At 48.5% G+C, this 19181-nt stretch overlaps 1 protein-coding gene across 2 annotated transcripts; it reads right to left on the minus strand.

Annotated features, from left to right (window-relative positions):
• Positions 1–80: 80 nt before the first annotated feature.
• clk2a (CDC-like kinase 2a) lies at positions 81–19181 on the minus strand. Of its 2 annotated transcripts, none has more exons than XM_052045794.1 (13): positions 19034–19181; positions 15054–15211; positions 11704–11944; positions 9538–9631; positions 9089–9155; positions 7482–7598; positions 6540–6706; positions 5913–6007; positions 5661–5790; positions 4416–4498; positions 4244–4323; positions 2459–2549; positions 81–1038 (listed from the first exon to the last, which is right to left on the minus strand). In XM_052045794.1, exons 2-13 carry the CDS (start codon positions 15209–15211, stop codon positions 853–855), a joined length of 1509 nt encoding a protein of 502 aa, XP_051901754.1. In that variant the 5' UTR covers positions 19034–19181; the 3' UTR covers positions 81–852. The 2 variants fall into 2 exon arrangements, with proteins under 2 accessions (XP_051901754.1, XP_051901753.1); XM_052045793.1 differs by having other exon boundaries at positions 4244–4347; positions 19034–19167.

The following is a 19181-nucleotide window of genomic DNA, read 5'->3' on the forward strand; positions in this document are numbered from 1 at the left end:
CCCAAGCACCGCCTACCGCTGGGTAACACTGTGGAAAGGGCTGCCTCCCTCTTTGCAGTGCATTTCCACTTAAGACAATACAAAGGTTTTATTTTTATTATATATATATATAAAAAACACATATCCAATAAACTATTTTAAACCATCACAAAAAAAAGCGCCTAACCCTTCCAGAATGATGTTCTCCCCATCCGATAATCTACAGAGCATGCCTGCTGAGTCTGTGTAAACGTGAAGGATGAAGATTAGGATTTGCAATCCAGAGGATGTGGTCGTGATGAAGTCCAAGACAGGCCAGTTTAAGTACTCCCGTTTAACACTACTTGCAGCTGGATTTGTGTGGTAAGTGGCTGAGCAGGAGGGAAGGCGCCGGGAGAGGCAATTGCTCGTTGGCAGTTGGATGTTCAACCACAAGGGGTGGGAGTGAGAGGGGGGCAAAATATCCATCCATTCCCCCTCCTCCTCAGTCACGCTGGGGGAGAGGCAGGGGGTGTGTCCTGCAGCTGCCCCGCACAGGCTGGGTGCAAAGTGCGGAGACGACAGGCACCTTTGATCTCGCTGCTTATCCGTGGGCAGCCCATCCCAGTTCAGAGGCAGCCGACACAGCCCGATGTTTGGTGCCCCTCAACAAAAAGTTTATTATTTTGGTCAGCTTTCACCCCTGGAGTTCCACACGGGGATTTCCCCCCCAAACACCATCAGCAGCCAGCGAGGGTCCAGAACTCCGGAGAGCAGCCGTGGGGGGGGGGGAGGGGGGGGTGACTCCGTAGGGCAGCAGTCAGAAGGAATAAGTTAGGCTAAACAAAATAAAGATTCTTCTCTCTTGCCCCTCCCTCCCGCCCCGGATCTGTGTCATCTGCTGATGTCTCTGTTGGAGTCCCATGGTTTTGTGCTTTTGGGCTCAGTTTTGAGCGAGTCGAAGAAGGGGTGCCGGAGGGCGTCGGCGAGGGTGACCCGCTTGGAGGGCTCGTACTCCAACATCCTCTCGATCAGGTTGAACAGCTGGCAGTGCTCCTCGGTCTCTGCGATCATGTATCGCTAGGGAAGGATGCAGCTGTTAGCGCACTGCGATAGATCAGCTCACACCTGCCCCAGAGACCCCCATTTACACCCGTCCCATTTCATTCTCCCCATCAACTCCCCCCAGATTCAAACCCTCACCCACACGAGGGGGGCAATTTACAGCAGCCAATTAACCCACTGACCCCCCACCCCACGTCTTTGGTGTGTGGCAGGAAACCGGAGCATCCGTGGGGAAACCCACATGGTCACAGGTAGAACGTGCAAACTCCACACATGCAGTGCTGGAGGGTCTCGGGTCATCGAACCCGGGTCTCTGGGGCTGAGAGGCAGGGCTGCACCACTGGGTTGCTGCAATGTTCTCATCCAGGCTCTCAACTTTATCCATGGAAATCTGCCCTTATCTACTCTACCCCAGCCTACCCGATCCTTCCCCATCACTAGTTTTACAGCAGCTTTGCAAATCTATTCTTACTCCCTCACAATTCGCCCCTCATTCTGCCTGTAGGGTGTGGGGGTAAGGGTTTCTAACGGTGGCCTTTCCCAGACAGAGTCTGCAGGTTTCAAAAGTTAAATGGTGTCCAAAGCAGCCTGAGTGAAGGGGTGCCCACCGCAACAAGTCAAGGGATTACCACCCAGCCAACTGCAAGGGGGAAGAGGTCACCAAACCCAATGACAGACCATTTGAGAAGAGATGGACCCATGACTTTATCCAAAAATCTACAGAAACACTAGGGCCACACGGTGGGCAGAGTGGCTGTCTCACAGCCCCAGAGACCTGGGTGCGATCCCCACCACCGGCGCTCTGTCTGTAGATGTTTGCATGTTCTCCCTGCGACTACGTGGGTTTTTACCGGTTCCTGCCCACATCACCATGACATATGGAGTCAGTGGGTTAATCTGCTGCTGCAAATCACCGCCCTAGTGTATGTGGGGGTAGAATAAAATGGGATTGGTGTGAATAGGTATTGCAGACTCAGGGGGAATGAGAGCCTGTGACTTCATCGGTGTGGGCAATTTACAAGAGGACTTTACCTGAACTGAACACATTTAACTTTTATCCCCTTCAATAGGTGACGTAAGGAGGCCTTTAAAATGGCAGGATTTGATTACTTGAGAAACAATAGCCTCTGACGGGGAGCCCGTGGCAGAATCTTATAATCATCTATCTGCCAGTTTGATCAGGAAGCCCTCTTTTCTCTCTCACGCCAGTGGAAATGCAAAACAGGTGTGATCTCAGTATGGTCATCTGGGCTTTGGATGAGCTGAGTTTATGGAGACTAGGAGTGGGGAACTGGAGGGTTGAGTCTCAGAGCAGAGGAGGGTTTCAGCAGTAGATGGTGGGGGGAGATGGAAGCAGACAATGCAGGAGGGTACGGAGAGGAAGGAGACACGTCCCTGGTCCTAAACGAGGCAACGGAGCCCAGAGTGCACTTACTTTTAACGGCTTGCAGTTCTCCCTTACATATCTCCCAGCAGAACTGTTGTCATCCCAGTCCAAGCGGCCGTGGTAGAAGTACTTCTGTTTCCTGTTTAACGGGAAATTGCCGACATGTGTTTGAGCCATCTCTGCACACCCCATGCCTCTCACTGCATGGAAACTCCTTCTCCTACACGAACAGCAATGACCCCTCCCATTCCACCAACTGAAATGCCCCACTTGCACTGCACCCCACACTCCAACCCCTCTGACCTTCTCCTCAGATAGACCTCGAGAGAATGGCTTGCTTCCTCTCTGGTTCCAAGGTGGTTGGTTGATGGGGCCCCAGTGGGAAGGGGTTCTTGGTTGGATTCCTTGGAGTGGGGGGGGGGGGTGGGGTGGAAAGAGGGGGAATTCCTTGCTCTGTATCTTGTCTTCACTTGTCTTGTGTCTGCCCCCAAGACGAGGCACCCAGGGTCTCCTTCCCCATTTCAAATGATGACACTGGGATTCCCAAAATTCCAGTAAGGAAGTTACATTCCTGCAAGGAGAATGCTGCACCACTTCCTCTGGCCTCCTGGCAATCTCATGCAGTTTTGGGATCCTAGCGCTGGCCATGTGAATGATGTACCATGCCCAATGAATGTTATCAGAGCTCTGCAGTTGGCCTGGGACAGTACATTAATGTTGTTTTGTTTATTTGGAGGCTTTTGCAGAGACAGCACTGATGGAACCTCCCCAGTGCTTTGAGGAGCCTGTCTCGTGTAGTCAATGCCTCAGAAACACACAGGAGGGTGACGAGCACTGCTGCCTGTTGGGCGAGGAGCTGACTGCAGGATAAGCTTACCGCTCAGCCTTTGGCCCTCCAAGGGATAATCAGAGCCTCAAACCCAGTACTAGAATTTCTCTCTCGATGCATTTCTCTGCTGCAGGCAACAGGTAGACCACTCTGTAGTTACTGCAATCAAAGCTGTCTCCTTTCTTGATGATTTATGGCATCCAGGACACCCTCCTTTCCTCCAGATGAGGCAGTGAATTTGAGTCACGTTCCTCTCCATGAATTATCAGAACTAGATACACCCCACAGAATCTACCGTCCAAGATACCTCACGAAAGCCCACCCTCAAACCCCTCCAATACTCCCGCGAGAACAAGAATCGACAGAGTCCTTTCTGGTACGAATGCAAAATGCCGTAAGACTCCAATAATCCAGCATGCAACTGTTTGGAAATCCTGATGGTTTGGCACCTGGCTCACTCATTAGTTGAGAGCTGGGGGATCAGGACTGAGAGTGGGGTGTGTGGCTGCTGCCAGGGTTGGGAAATGCCTGGGGTCAATCTGAAACACACCCGGTTCGATTGCCTGCTCCCTTTAAACCCACCACATTCAATGGAAAATATATATTACCCTGCAAAATGGAAAACAAAGTGATGGGGTATTAATAAAAGTACAGGGATCAGCAGGCTCCACAAGCCTGCCCCATCATAGCTGTTCTATGTTGGCCTCTACCCCTCTGTGCCAACTCCCCGATCATTCAAAAATTTGTCTATCTCCATCTTTAGCATTTCCAAGGATCCAGCCTCTACAACCTTGTGGGGCCAAAAATTCGGGACTTTCACCACCTTCTGCATAAAGAAATGCTGCCCCTTAATCTTTTACCCATGTCCCCTTGTCATTCAAGACTCTCCCACTATCGAAGATTTTTACTGCAGCTGAAGAAAGGTTGTGCCCCCCCCACACATCTGCATGCCATCCACTGGAGATCAGAGACCACCACTCACTGCACATTTAGCCCAGCCTCACCTGGTCTTCCTGATCATCCGTGCTGGAATGGGACCAAGGATCCGCTCCATCATGGCCAAATGCTCGCGATTGTCGTGGGTCTGAAAGGGAGAAGCAAACAGCGTCTGGAAAATCATTGCATGGGAGTCGATGTTCAAATTTCCTCATGGGTTACGGCCAGCAGCAAACCTACCTGGAACAGCGTAAAGCCAAGGTAATATTCAAAAATGATGCAGCCTATGCTCCACACGTCACATGGCTGGGACCAACCAAGCTCTGGGGGGAGAATAAAAAAAAGCATTGGTGAGATGGAGACTGTGGGAAGCTGTCCACAAATACTGATCCTTTTATCCACTTTAGTCTCCAGCCACAGATTTAACAGACTGCGCCAGCTGCCACACGTCACCATTAATGAAAGCCACAAACCTTTCTGCTCCCAGACCCACAAGGTTTTTACTCATCAGTAACAAAGTGGCAGATGGAATACAGTGTAGGGAAGTGTGGGGTTATGCACTTTGGTAGGAAGAACAAAGGTGCAAACTACTTTCTAGATGGGGAGAGAATTCAGAAATCAGAAGTGCGAAGAGACTAGATAACAAGGTTAACTTACAGGTTGAGTTGTTAGTAAGGAAGGCAAATACAATGTTAGATTCATTTCAAGAACAGAAAAGCAAGGATGCACTGCTGAGGCTTTATAAGGGCATTGGTCAAACCATATTTGGAATATAGTGTGCAATTCTGGGCTCGTATGCAAGGAAAGATGTGCTGGTCCTCCACAGCGTCCAGAGGAGGTTCACAAGAATGACCCCAGGAATGAAAGGCTTAATGTACGAGGAGTGTTTGATGTCCTTGGGCCTGTACTCAATGGAGTTCTGAAGGATGAGGGGGGCTCTCAATGAAACCCACTGGATACTGAAAGGTCTGGATAGAGTGGATGCGGAGAGGATGTTTCATTGGTAGGAAAGTCTAGGATCCTACAGCACAGCCTCAGAACATCCCTTTAGAACCGAGATGAGGAATTTCTTCAGCCGGAGGGTTGCGAATCTGTGGAATTCGTTGCCACAGAGGGCTGTGGAGGCTAAGTCATTGGGTGAATTTAAAGAGATTGATAGGTTCTTGATTGGTAAGGGGGGGGGGGGGGGAGTTTAATGGTTACAGGGAGAAGGCGGGAGAATGGGGTTGAGAAAAAAAAATCAGCCATGATTGAATGGCGGAGCAGAGTCAATGAACCGACTGACCTAATTCTCAGAATCAGATTTATCATCACTGACTTATATGCGTGAAGTCTGTTGTTTTGCGACAGCAGAAAGTGTAATGACATTTAAAAAGTTACTATAAATCACAAAAAAGTGTTTAAAAAAAAAGGAATAACGAGTTAGTGTTCATGGACCTGCTCCCATACCTTATAGTGTTATGGGAACCAGCACAGAGTGCTCACCTAGTATGACTTCTGGTGCCCGATAGTGCCTTGTGGAGACTATAGTGCTGTGGTGCTCATGGTCAAAGGTGGCACTGCCGAAGTCCACCACCCGGGTAGCTGTATTTTTAACCACTCGCTCTTCACGCTTCTGCAAGGAGGGAAAGTCAAACTCATCAGCTGGCCGGCAACTGCGGAGTTAATTCGCAAGATTCTCAAGGGCTCAAAGTCCCGGCAGTCACAGGGAGGTCACAAACACACACACACTCCTACCTTTTCCACGTTACCCACAACCTCGTAGTCAGAATTTACAAAAAGAATGTTCTCTGGTTTTAGGTCAGTGTGAGTGAGCTTGTTGTCATGTAAAACTATTAAAGAGATAAAAGGAAAGATTAGATAACCACACAAGCCAGCGGCTCCAGAGTTCAGCAATAAAATGATTACATTTTGGATTAGCAATCCAAGTTCTGGACCACTGATTCATCAGCATGAATTGAAAACACAGCACACCAGCTGAGGAACTCCCACTCAACTAACCAAAATAAATCGGGAACAAACAGCCAAGATCAGCGATAGTGATCATCAAATGGCAGATTAATGCCCGTCAAGGAAGGAAGCCTGTTGTCCTTGCTTGTACGCGACCCCAGATCCACTAATTTGTTTGGTTCCTGACTGTTTAGGGGGAGATAAAGGGAGGGCAATAAATTATGCCAAAATTGCCCATGACCCATGAATGGATCAATAAAAATTAGGCAACGGACTGACAGCATTCCTCGTGAGTGGAGGTTCTAAGTGCAGGCATATTTGCCTTGCTGTGCTGACGTTAGCAGGGAGACCAGTACTATGATGTCTCTGTTTACCCGCCAGACACCGCGCTGATTAAATCAGGAGGGAACTCACAGTTTACTGCATGGCAGGTCTGGAAGGCCATGTGCCGCACTTGATGGATGGGGTATGGCGAGTAGTTGTTATCCTTCAGGAAGTCAAAGGTACTCTGGCCCAGCAACTCGAAGGATATACAGATGTGGCCATGGTAATCGAACCAGTCAAACATCTGCACGCATTGACTGAATGGGAGAAAGGAGAATAGCAATTAGACACTCCACAAAGCACCCATCCACACAAACCCTACATTCTCATCAACTCCCCCCAGGATCTACCCCTGACCCACACACTGGGGGCAATTTACAGTAGCCCATTAATCTTCAAGCCAGCACCTCTTTGGGACATGGGAGGAAACAGGGGCACTCGAGGGAAGCCCGTGCGGTCGCAGGGAGAGCGTGCCAACTCCCCACGGATAGCACGAGGTCAGGATTAAACCTGGGTCATTGGAGCTTCGAGGCAGCAGGTCCGCCAGCTGCACCACTGTACCTGCTCCCAGTGCTGTAAACAAAAGTGCCCATTGTGGAAATCAAAAAACTACAGATGCTAGAAATCTGTGGAAACAGTTAATATTTTGGATCCAAGACTCTTCATCCACTTCTGACTCTGGGAAACACAGTTTCTCTTTCCACGGACACTGTCTGGTTTGCTGTGTGTTTCCCTCATTCTTGGTTTCATTGAATCAGTAACTCTGAGGCACTCCCCTTGAGCTACCGCACGTCTCTGAGAACTGGCCCAATCTCCTGAAATGGATGCAAAGGCTCCCCGTCCCCCGCCCCTTTACACATTTCACCCCTGTCCTTCCTACCTCAGCATGGAAGGAACCGTTTCCCCAACACAGGAAGCTAAACAAACATCCCCCCTTCAGACAATGATCAACTGTGGACAGGGGACTCACAAAGGCAGCAGACAAACACAAGAGACATTTCCACAAATCCAAGTTCCTGTGACTTTACTTACAATTTGTTTTCAGGATCCTTCTCGTTGATTTTCTCCAGCACGTTGATTTCCAGACGGGCAGCCTCTCTGTACTTCTCCACATTCTTAATTATTTTAAGAGCCACCCGAGAGCCACCCCTGTGAAGGGAAAAGGGCACCATCAGTAAACACTGCCACATCAGTCTGGATAGGTGCTTCTACACAAAATGGACAGGTGCCAGAGCCAAGTGGAGCAGAAACACCAACAGTGATCAGAAGGGCCAAATGGCCTAAACCTGTGCTGTACATTGGCAATTGTTGTTGATTTACTTGACCGCCACTTCCTCACTGCTGTTGGGAGTGGGTGGGAACACAGAGGTGGAAGTTCAGATTCTCAGAAGCGCAACTAAGTTAGATTCTATCTTCATAGAATCACATAGCACCAGGTCCATACTGACAATCACAAAATGCTGGAGGAACTCAGCAGGTCAGGCAGCATCTATGGAGGCAAATAAACAGTCGATGTTTCCGGTCGAAACCCTTCGCAGTCCTGATGAAGGGTCTCGACCCGAAACATCGACTGTTTATTTCCCTCCATAAATGCTGCATGACTTGCTCTAGCATTTTATAAGTGTTGGTGCAGACTCAAGCAGAATCTCGTCTCTGTACTGACAATCCTCACCTGCTTACACTAACCTCATTTATAGTCCCCACATGCCCACCAACTCACATACACTCACGCATAACATGCATAGTCCATCTCTTTCACATACACACACACACACAATATTTCTCTCCCCCACGCACGTGTATATTTATGATGCACAGAAACACTTGCCCAGCAAAATATCTTCACCTGAACAAAGTTATTTGTCATTACAAATGGAATGATGATCACTGGTGGAACCAGTATCAGCCAGTGCAGTTTGTACTGGGAAAGATCGGAATGAGGGGCAAGTACGACAAAATGTTGCTCGGTCAGAGTAGTGAACAGCCCTCTACCGGCAATTTACAGCGATTGGCAGAGATTTTGTGAACTGTAGGCCTCCCAGATTCTACCACTCACCTACACCTTAGGGACAACTTACAGCTGCCAATTAACCTGCAAGCTTTTGGGATGTGGGAGGAAACCAGAGCACCCAGGGAGAAGGTGCAAACTCTGCACAGACAGCAAAGGAGGTCGCTGGGGCAGTGAGGCAGTTAATCTCACACTCACACATGCAGCGCGAGGATGGAGAACCCTTAGATAAAATCATGAGGGGCACAGACAAAGTGGACGGCCACAGTCTTTTCCCCAGGGTAGGGGAGTCTAAAACTAGAGGACATGGGTATAAGGCGAGAGGGGAAAGATTTAAAAGGGACCCAAGGGGCAACTTTTTCCACACAGTGGGTGATAGGTATGTGGAACAAGCTGCCAGAGGAGGTGGTAGATGTGGATACAATTACAATGTTTAAAAGACATTTAGATGGGTTCATGGATAGGAAAGGTTTAGAAGGATATGGGTCAAAAACAGGCAAATGGGACGAGCTTGGATAAACATCGTGGCCAGCAAGGATAAGTTAGGTCATTTTACTCCATAACATAACTCCCCAGCCTGTGGCTTGGCTCAGGCAAGGAAGAGAAGCAGTCAGTAGCAGCTGGCACCTACCTTCGATGGTCAACGCACTGTATGACTTTGCCAAAGGTTCCTTCACCTAAAGTGCTAACAATTTCATCTGATAAAGGAAAGAGAGAGAGAGAGAAGGCAAAATGAAACTCTCGAATGGGACTGAAGGACAGCAACATTTAAAAACACAGTCAGACTGAAGGTAAATTACAAAGGCTCTTCTCATTACACATTTTTTTTGCACTTGTGAGTACAAGTAAGCCACATGTCTGAAGCAGAAAGCATATAACACCATCTGCTGAGAAAAAAAAGATTTCTGTACAATATTATTTTCCTGCATTTAGGATAAATTATAACAAGTATAAACATAAAAAAAGCAGGAGGAGGAGGAAGGGGATTAGAAAATAAAAACAGCAATGAGAGTTCTGCAACTTTTTTTTTTCGGGATCTTAACTATTAGAGCTAAATGAAGTTACGATTTAAGCTTGTACATCGTTCTTGTAGCCAGTCGCCGGTTCGATAGATCAGGTGGCCCTCGCTGTCATCTTCCACACTCTTGGCCCTCCTGCTGCTCTGATGGCTCCGCTGTGCGCGCAGAATCCCCGATGACCGGGCGGTGACACCAACACACAGAGGCGCCCATCAAACCACCATCCAAGCCAATTGGAGAGAGACATTTTCAAACCAGCAGCCACATTGGATGGTTTGGGGTTTTCGCATTGTAGAGAAGAAGGGGGGCAGCGATGGAGTGGTCGATTGCCAGATTGTCAAGATTCCAGGCAATTCATACGCCCACACAGGATATATAACGATAGGGATATTGCAAGGGAACATGTCAAGATACACAGTACTAACTCAGAAAATAAAAAAAGTAACGAACATTTCAAAAAACCCCACCTAAAACTTCCCACCCCACTCCATACAGTTTTAAGCAAGGTTTAATTTATAAAGCAAACTTTTACCAGCAGTCCCAATAAATCATTTCTAATGCAGTTAATTTAATAACGTCACATAATGGTTCATGTCCCGGGAGAGTTGCAGTGATATTATTTTCTTTAAGTGCGAGTGTTCAGCGATAAGCCCCCACCCCCGCTGCTGCCTCTCAGTGAGAGGACACTGCTGTTTGCCCCTCCACCAGCCCAGCAAAAATGCAGCATATTTCAAGCAGTCGCAGCCAAGACATGCGCTGCCGGGGTTCAGGTCCCTATGCGCGAGTGACAGCTGGAGCACGCGACAAGACCCGATTCTGTGCTGCTCCAGCTTGCAGTCTGCGTTACGGCTGCTTAACTTAGATGGGAAAATAAGATGTAATATCGCTGCAACCCCTCGTCATTAAATGCACCCAACTCTGCATTACTGTCACGAGTACCGTACAGTGCATTAACTGCCAGTCTTATACAGGCTCCCACTTCTAATCCAGCTGAGCTCCTCTCTCATCACAGCAACCACAACGTCCACACAGACAGGAACACTCCACACATCCTCAACCTGTCTCCTTTCCAGCATCAGTCCTGCACATTTAAAAACACCCTCAGCTTTGCAAAGCAAATCAGCTCGTTTTAGAGACTCTCATTCAAACAGGGAGGACAATTAAAAGGGAGCAATGTTAATGTAGGTTGTGGGGAGGTAGGGAGGGTTAGAAATAGATCCAAACATTCCCTTAGTCTGTGAGGAAACAGGAGAGAGCGAACACCTGGCCTCTCACCAGGTGGTTACAAGGTTCTGTTGTCAATTATATAAACCTGTGCCCTGCCCCTAATTTTGAACTGGGTTTGACCTACTTGATTACATCATGTACTAGAGAGGGCAAGGTAACAGCAGTTCAGGCAAGAGCAGCTTCTAGGAGGAAAACTGTAACAGACCACAGGGGAGGGGAGGGGAGAGGAAACAAAAGGAGTGAAAAAGATGCGTAGGAAGCCAAGGCTTCCGTAACCCTGCTTCAGGATCAGCTCACGCCAAGCGCTTCCACACAACTGCAGGTTCCACACACACTCACAAACACACACACACCCTGAAACAGCGGCAGGAGGCGGTGGAAAAAGCACCCCCCAAGATGCAGCGCTCCTGTGGAAATCTCAGCTTCTTTCCCACAGCAACAACTGGTTGAGGGAACGAGTGGGCAACTATTTGCACATTCCTGCTCGCGGGGTTCGGGGTGGGGGGGGGGAATGAAAATCAACCCCACTTCCACCCCAGGCAGAGGCAAATCCTGCTTGGGGGGGGGGGGGGGGGGGGGGTAAGAAAGAGAATGGGGCTACTGAAACAAACCACCCCAGCCCCACACCCAGCCTCAGTCAACAGGCGCTCCTGGTTCATGACCAACCTATTGACCACAAGACTTGAGAGCAGAATTAGGCCATTCGGCCCATCGAGTCTACTCCACCATTCGATCGCGGCTGACTTATCTGTCCCTCTCAACTCCATTCTCCTGCCTACGCCCAGTAACCTTTGACACCCTGACTAATCAAGAACCTAAAGGAAGAAAGTGACGGACTGCACTGGCCTTGTGGGCACGTGCAAGTGTTCCGCCTTAAAAACCGTCCACACAACCATAAAGGATGAGAAGAAAAAAAATAAATTGCTCTACTTACCCAATCCTGTCGGCTGTAGGAACAAAAAGACACTGATATACTAAGTAGATAGGAGGAAGTACTCACCGAGGAAGAGCGGCTATATGACCTGCTTCGATGGCGCCGCCGTTTGTGCTTACGTCTGCTGCTCTTCCGACTCCTGTAGCTCCTGCCGCGGTCCTGCGAGCGCCGGTAGTCGTACGAGTTGCGCGAGCAGTACTCCGGCTCATGGTAGCCGTCCCCTTGGTCCCGGCTGTAGTTGCCCCGGTAGGCGTCGCAGTACCTCCTCTCGTTGTACAGTCGCCTGTCGCACGAGCAGTTCTCAATGCTGCAGAGGGGCAGGGGGGAGAGGCAGGGCAAGAGGAGCAGAGGAACGCTGATTAAATGGCATCAGTGCAAGCGGGTCGGACTAGGCGCAAAACAACGAGGCTGCATCAGTGAGCTTTAGGCAGCAATGGACACAGTTGAAGTAACTGATTGGCTGCGAAGCAGCTAGTGATGGGGGAGTGAGGGGATGGGGGAGAGCAACTGTTGTTTTATTTCAGAGTTATACAGCACAGACACAGGCCCTTTAGCTCACCACGTCCATCAAGAATCCATTTATAATAGTCCCACTTGGTCTAGCGATTCAAGTGCTCGTGACTAGATGTGTGAAAATATCTGCGCTCCAGAATCCAATCACCTCTGGATGAAAAAAATTCTTCCTCAGATCCCTCTAAACCTCTTCACTCTTACCTTAAAGATATGCCCTAGTTATAGACACCTCTGCCACTGAGAAAAAGTTGATTGCCATCTACTCTACCTATGCCTCCCAATCTTGTAATTTTTGTACTTAAACACTCTTGAAATCTCTGCCTCCATCACCCCCTCAGGCAGTGCGTTCCAGATTCAATCCATCTTCTGGGTGGAAAAAATTCTTCCCCAGATCCCCTCTAAACCTCTCACCCCTTACCTTAAACCTATTCCATCTGGCTTTGGACACCTTTGCAATGGGGAATAGTTTTCTGCCAGCTACTCGTTCTATGCTCCTCATAGTTTTGTATACCTATCACCATTAATCATCGCAGATTCCATCCGCTCAACTTGGTCTGCATTCCAAACATTTTATAGCAAGTAGCTGCAGCATATCCCCCCCCTCCATCTCCCTCTCATTCCACACAATCACACAGGTTCTGTTTTCTGACCTTGCAGCAAGGCTCCTTCAACACATCAACCTACAACCTGCAGCCTTGCCACAGCCAATGTCAGAGATGACTTCTGAGATTCGATAACCTCGTCCCTTCACCCACTTGGACTGTGAGAGTTTGGGGTAAAAAGCAGGGCTTTCACAAGATATTGTTTAACCAGATTGCTGGTTGGGGGTGGCAGGGAACTACGGCAGTTATTTGCTTTCCCCATATCCGCCTTCCTTGCCCCAATCCCCTGGATTTGAACCACACAAGGAGGACAAATCAACACAGGCAGTTGTAATCTCAAAGCTCCAGGGACAAGCCTTTGTTCAAAAAACATTGGCAAACATAAAATTATCAGATTGCGTGCACTGAATACAAATCTTTAAAAAAATTATGAGCAATGCCACATCATAGAAAATGTCAGCAATCAATGTACAGGCACAGCCTGTTAGACAAAATAACATCCAGTCCTCAGAGTGAGGGCTCTAATGGAGATCAAAACAGAAAATGCTGGAAACTCTCAGGAGATCCTGGCAGCATCGGTGGAAAGAGACACAAGACTTTTCTTTTCAGATCTGCTTCTCTTTCCACCGATGCTGCGTGACCTGTTGAGTGTTTCCAGCAGTTTTCATTTTTATTTCAGATTTCCAGCATCTCCAGCTTTCTGACTTTCCTCAGTGAGAAATCACCATATATTAGTCATGAAGTTATACAGCACAGAAACAGACCCATCACACCAACCATCAAGTACCTACCTACACTAATCGCATTTACCAACACTTCTTTTGTAGCATTCTATGCCTTGGCGATTGAAGTGCTTGCCTAGATATTTACCTTGAGAGTCTTTGCCTCCACTACCCACTAAGGCAGTGCATTACCCCCCGGGCGAAAATGTTCTTACTCAGAAACCCTCTAAATTGGTCAATGGTTGAAACATTGTTTGCAGTTTAAAATGACCAAAGCAGCAAGAATCAATGTGACTGCTGGTCTGGTTGGAACTGCCTACATTTATACGTCTGCTGCCATGTTATCCAGAGGGTGCAGCGGGCTAAAGGTGGGCCTGTGCCCCAATGCACGCATCAGCTGGCATTTGAGAGCTAGCCGCATATTTTTTTTTGACTTGGGTGGCTTTGGGCGTTGAGGGAATGCGGGATCTGATGTGTTGATGTGCTCCAGACACTACTGACGGCGCCGAGTCACCAGAAGGCAGGATTCACTGTTGTCACATGAAGTGCTGCCTCTTCTCCCTTCCCCAAGCCAATTCAGTGCAAAAACATGGGCATGGCAGGTGAATATATTGACCCACGGGAGTAACCTACCTGGACTCAACACAATATTGAGCATTAGGGTTGGGGTTTTGCATGCTAGTTGCCTGCAGTTATCTATTTCCCTCAGCAGCTTTGAATGCTGGACACTGTTTTGCACTCATTTATGAAAAAAGCAACAAGCAGGTCTAACTGGTAAGCTACTTGCCTGAAGGCAGCTGACTGGTGACTCATATGTCAACCTGTGCAGTCTAATTCATAGACCTCTGCCCTTCTTTCACACCACAGACAGTGGGTATGGGGTGTATAGGGCAGCACAATGGCTCAGTCACCAAAGAGCTCCACACAGCGTCCTGTTGCTCTCCCTGTTGGAGAGGTGGGACCTTCCCTTGCCAGGATTCATGGGCTTCAAAGTTAAATGATGCACAGAGCAGCCTGTGTAGCAGGGGACCCACTGCAACAAGTCGAGAGACTACCCTCCAATCAGCAGATCACAAGGGGAGAGGTCACCAATCCCAGTGAGAGACCATTCAACGAGAGATTGTGACCCACGACTTCCCCCAAATATCTAAGCACCAAACAGCACAGTGACACAGCTGGTTCAATCCCGACATCCAGTGTTGTCCGTATGGACTCTGCATGGGTGTCCCCAGGTGCTCCTGTTTGCTTCTACATCACAAAAATGCACAAGTTGGTAGAGTAATTAGCTGCTGTAGTGTGCAGATGAGAGGTAGACTTTGGGGATAGTTGAGATAAATTTGGGGAGAGTAAGATGGGTTAAAGTAGGATTAGTGTAAAGGTAGGTGCATGACAGTCTGTGAGGACTTGGTGTGTCAAAAGGCCTGTTCCCTTGCTGTATCACTCAATATTTATTGAATCCAAGTGAATTGCTTACACAGGTCAATAAATCCACCTGCCATTTCTTCATAGTTACACTGGGGATGGAGGGAAGGGGTAATATTTCATGTGAAGGTTTAAACAGACAGGAAATAACACATACCTTCTGGACCTGATGTAACTCTCATTCCTGTGCCGCCTGTCTCTTTCACTGCTCCTCGACCGGGATCTCCGCCTTCCTCGCCTGCTTCGCCGGTAACGATCGTGGTAACTCTCCCGGCTCTCCCGGTCTGACGAGCGGTACCGCCTCAAACGAGGCATCTGCAACAGAAAAACGGTGGGGTTCTTTATCAGGTAGGCAAGCAGAGCCAAGCTGCGTGTGAGCCAACTGAAGGCAAGGCAAGGTGACAGGCTGAATGGCCTCCTCCTGTTCTGATTTTCAAGAAGTGACCAGACAGCACACATTACTGATGTTCGTTGGATGCAAACTGGAACACTTAACTTTTATGAGTATCCAGCTTCTATAGAAAACATATTTATACTACAGCCTTTAACAGAATAAAAAGGAACAAGAGGACACAGGTTTAAAGTGCTGGGGAGTAGGTACAGAGGAGATGTTGGGGTAAGTTTTTTTTACTCAGAGAGTGGTGAGTGCGTGGAATGGGCTGCCGGCAACGGTGGTGGAGGTGGATACGATAGGGTCTTTTATGAGACTTTGGATAGGTACATGGAGCTTAGAAAAATAAGAGGGCTATGGGTAAGCCTAAAGTGACCAGAACACTTAATTCACAATTGGCAGGGAGGAGTGAGTTTCCAGAACTAAAAATGCCTTTAGATCAATGGGAAGATCGACAGGAATGACACGAATGCCAGGACTGTTGCAGGAGTTGTTGACTTGAGCCTTTGAGGCAATATAATGGTGTGAATTGATAATTAGTGGCTAGATAGGAAACAGAGCAGAAATAAATAAAGCAACAAACAATCTGCTGGAAGAACTCAGCGGATTGAGCAGCATCTGTGGGAGGAAACATTGACAATTCTTTTCCTCCCACAGATGCTGCCCGACCCACTGAGTTCCTCCAGCAGATTGGTTGTGGCTCCAGATTCCAGCATCTGCAGTCTCTTGTGTCTCCTAGGAATAAATGAATCTTTTCAGGGTGGCAGGCTGTCACTAGCTGGGTAATGCAAGCATCTGTGCGAAGGCCCCAGCCATTTGTAAAACAGATCAAATGTAATAGTTCTTAAGTTTGCCAACACAAAACTGTATGAGGTTTTGAGGTCGATGCAGAGACTTCAAGGCGACTTAAACTAGTGAATGGGCAACAACACGGCAGAAGCAATAATAACGTGAAAAAATGTGAAGATATCCACTTCAGTACGACAAACATAATGAGCATTAGTCAAATGCTGGCGGATTGGGAAATGTTGATGTACAAAGGGATCCTGTTGTCCTTGTACACCAGTCACTGAAAGCAAACCTTTGGTGCAGCAAGAAGTAAAGGTGGCAAATGATATATTGACTTCAATGCAAAAGGTTTTGAGTACAGGAGCAAGTATGTCTTACTATAGGTGGTACATGTATTAGAAGCACTGCCTCATAGCAACAGAGATCTGGGTTCAATCCTGACCTTGGGTAACGTCTATGTGGAGTTTGCACATTTTCCCTGCGACTACGTGCGTTTGCTGTGGGTGCTCCAGTTTCCCCTCACACCTCAAAGACGTGTGGGTCGGTGGGCTATCTGGCTGCTGTAAATTGTCCCTAGTGTGTGGGTAAAGGGTAGAATCTGGGGATAGTTGTTTGGAATGTGGGGATTAATGCAGGATTAGTGTAAAATGGATGGTTGATGGTCAACGAGGACTTGGTGGGCCAAAGGGCCGGTTTCCATGCTGAATGCCTCTCTTGACTCTATAGGGCTTTGGTGAGATGACATTGGAGTGTTCTGTGCTGTTTTGGTCTCTGTACTTAGGAAGACACATTGTCACAGAGGGAGCTTAATAAAGGTTCACCCGACCGACTCTTGGATGATGCAATTGTCCTACAAGGAGAGATTGGGTCGACTAAGTCTAAATTCACTGGAGTTTGGAAGAATAAGAGGAACTCACAATGAAACATACAAAATTTTGATTGGACTCGTCTGGATGCAGAGATGTTTCCTTGTCTGGAGGTAAGTTGGGGGGGGGGGGAAGAAATCAAGAACAGTCTCAGGATATGGGGCAATATATTTTAGATTGAGGCAAGGAGAAAGTTATTCCCTCATCCACAGTGGTAAACTTGCGGCATTCGCTACCACGAAATGAATATAATCACTGAATACATTCGAGGAGGTAGATTTTTTTTTAAACACAAAAGGCATTGAGAGGTATAGGAGAGATCAGGAATCAACAATAATTATATTGAATGGTGAAATAGGCTTCAAGGGCTGAATGATTTATCCTGCTCCCATTTTTGTTAGGGAGACGGGCAGAATTTATCCCCATCCTTAGTTGACTGTCCTCAGGGCAACTACACATTGTTGGGACTGAAGTCGCACAAGTTAGCAGTTTGCTCAGAACAGCCCAACAACTCTAAAGATACTTGCGATCACTGTACAGGAGGCAATAGGTCCAGGAGGCAGCTGGTAAACACACCCCAGCTTCATTACCGAAAATGCACTGCAGCAGGGCAGATTAGTTACAATGTGGGTCACTGCTCCAATATACACCCCTACCTCCCAAAGAGACCCCAGAAGCATATTCAACACCAGCTTCCCACAGTAGACTGCCATGGTTTAGTCACACTTTTCTCCCAATACAATCATGAGCTCAAGAACCTAAATTGATGCTCCTGTGCCTGAGATGGCGAAACACTCCAGATTCAGGTCAATGGGACAGCATCAAATGAGTTGCGTACTGCCAACAGACTGCTGCTGAGGAACTACCACATTACAGGACTGCAAGAAACTGCAGAGTTGTGGACACAGCCCAGCGCGTCACAGAAACCAGCCTCCCCTCCTTGGACTCTGTCTTTACCTCTCGTTGTCTTGGTGAAGCAGCCAGCATAATCAAAGACCCCACCTGGATCATTCTCTCTTCTCTCCTCTTCCATTGGGTAGAAGATACAGGAGTCTGAGGGCACATACCACCAGACTTAAGGACAGCTTCTAACCCACTGTGATAAGACTATTGAACGGTTCCCTTATACAATGAGATGGACTCTGACCTCACGATCTACCTTGATGTGACCTTGTACCTTATTGCACTGCACTCTCTCTGTAGCTGTGACACTTTACTCAGTACTGTTATTGTTTTTACTCGTACTACATCAATGCACTCTGTACTAACTCAATGTAACTGCACTGTGTAATGAATTGACCTGTACGATCGGTATGCAAGACAAGTTTTCCACTGTACCTCGGTACAAGTGACAATAATAAACCAATACCACAGGAGCAAGTGCCAAGGGAGTGATGTATGGTGGTGAAGACCTGTCTGTAGACAAGACCAATTTTAAAGGAGATGGGGAGCTCTCCCCAACCCAATACATTTTCCCTCAGTCCATGATAGCCATCATCATCTGTGTGCGCTGCTGACTTCAAACATTAGTTGTTTTCTCTCTCCACTGCTGCTGTCCACCTTGCTGAGCATGTAGAGGACTTTGTGCTTCTAGTTAGGGACTCCCAGCACCTGCAGGCGTTTCCTTCTGCAAACTGGAGCCGCTCCCGCTCTCCCACACTAGCACCACCCGCCCTCCACTACCATACCAGGTCCCTCAGACTCCCCTTCCCTCCCCACCATCCGGGCTACTTCTCAAACCGGACTACAACTCCCAGCAGGCGCCGCGCCCTGCGCAGGCGCGACAGCACCGCCTCCAAACACCAACCCCTCCCCCACCACCCGCAAAAAAAGACTTTGAATCGCCTCGCAGCCACTTTCACTCGGTCAGCTTTCCATTCAAGCGCGGGGAGCGGGGTTCCGCGGGGGACGACGGGGAGGCGGCCGGCGGCGGCCGAGGCGAAGTTCGCCGGAGCCGGGCCCGAGCCGCCGCGGCCGCCATTTGGCAGCGCCGCCGCCATCTTGTCTCCTCGCCGAGCCCCGGAGCGGGGCCGTCCGCCCCTGCCTGCCCGCCCGCCCGCTCGCACACCGCCTTCCCCAACCTCCCCTCACCGTCTTCGCAGCCAGCCCAGTGTGCTTGTCCCACAAGAAATCCGTGGTGGCAGAATTCCTCCGGACCGCAAACTTCTCTCCCCCGCCGCTCAAATTGAAAAAAAACTCTCCACAACGGCAGCCTAGCCACGCCCCTCACGTCCACTGT

Source organism: Pristis pectinata, chromosome 40 (assembly GCF_009764475.1).
Source record: "Pristis pectinata isolate sPriPec2 chromosome 40, sPriPec2.1.pri, whole genome shotgun sequence".
In the NCBI taxonomy this organism is placed as follows: domain Eukaryota; kingdom Metazoa; phylum Chordata; class Chondrichthyes; order Rhinopristiformes; family Pristidae; genus Pristis; species Pristis pectinata.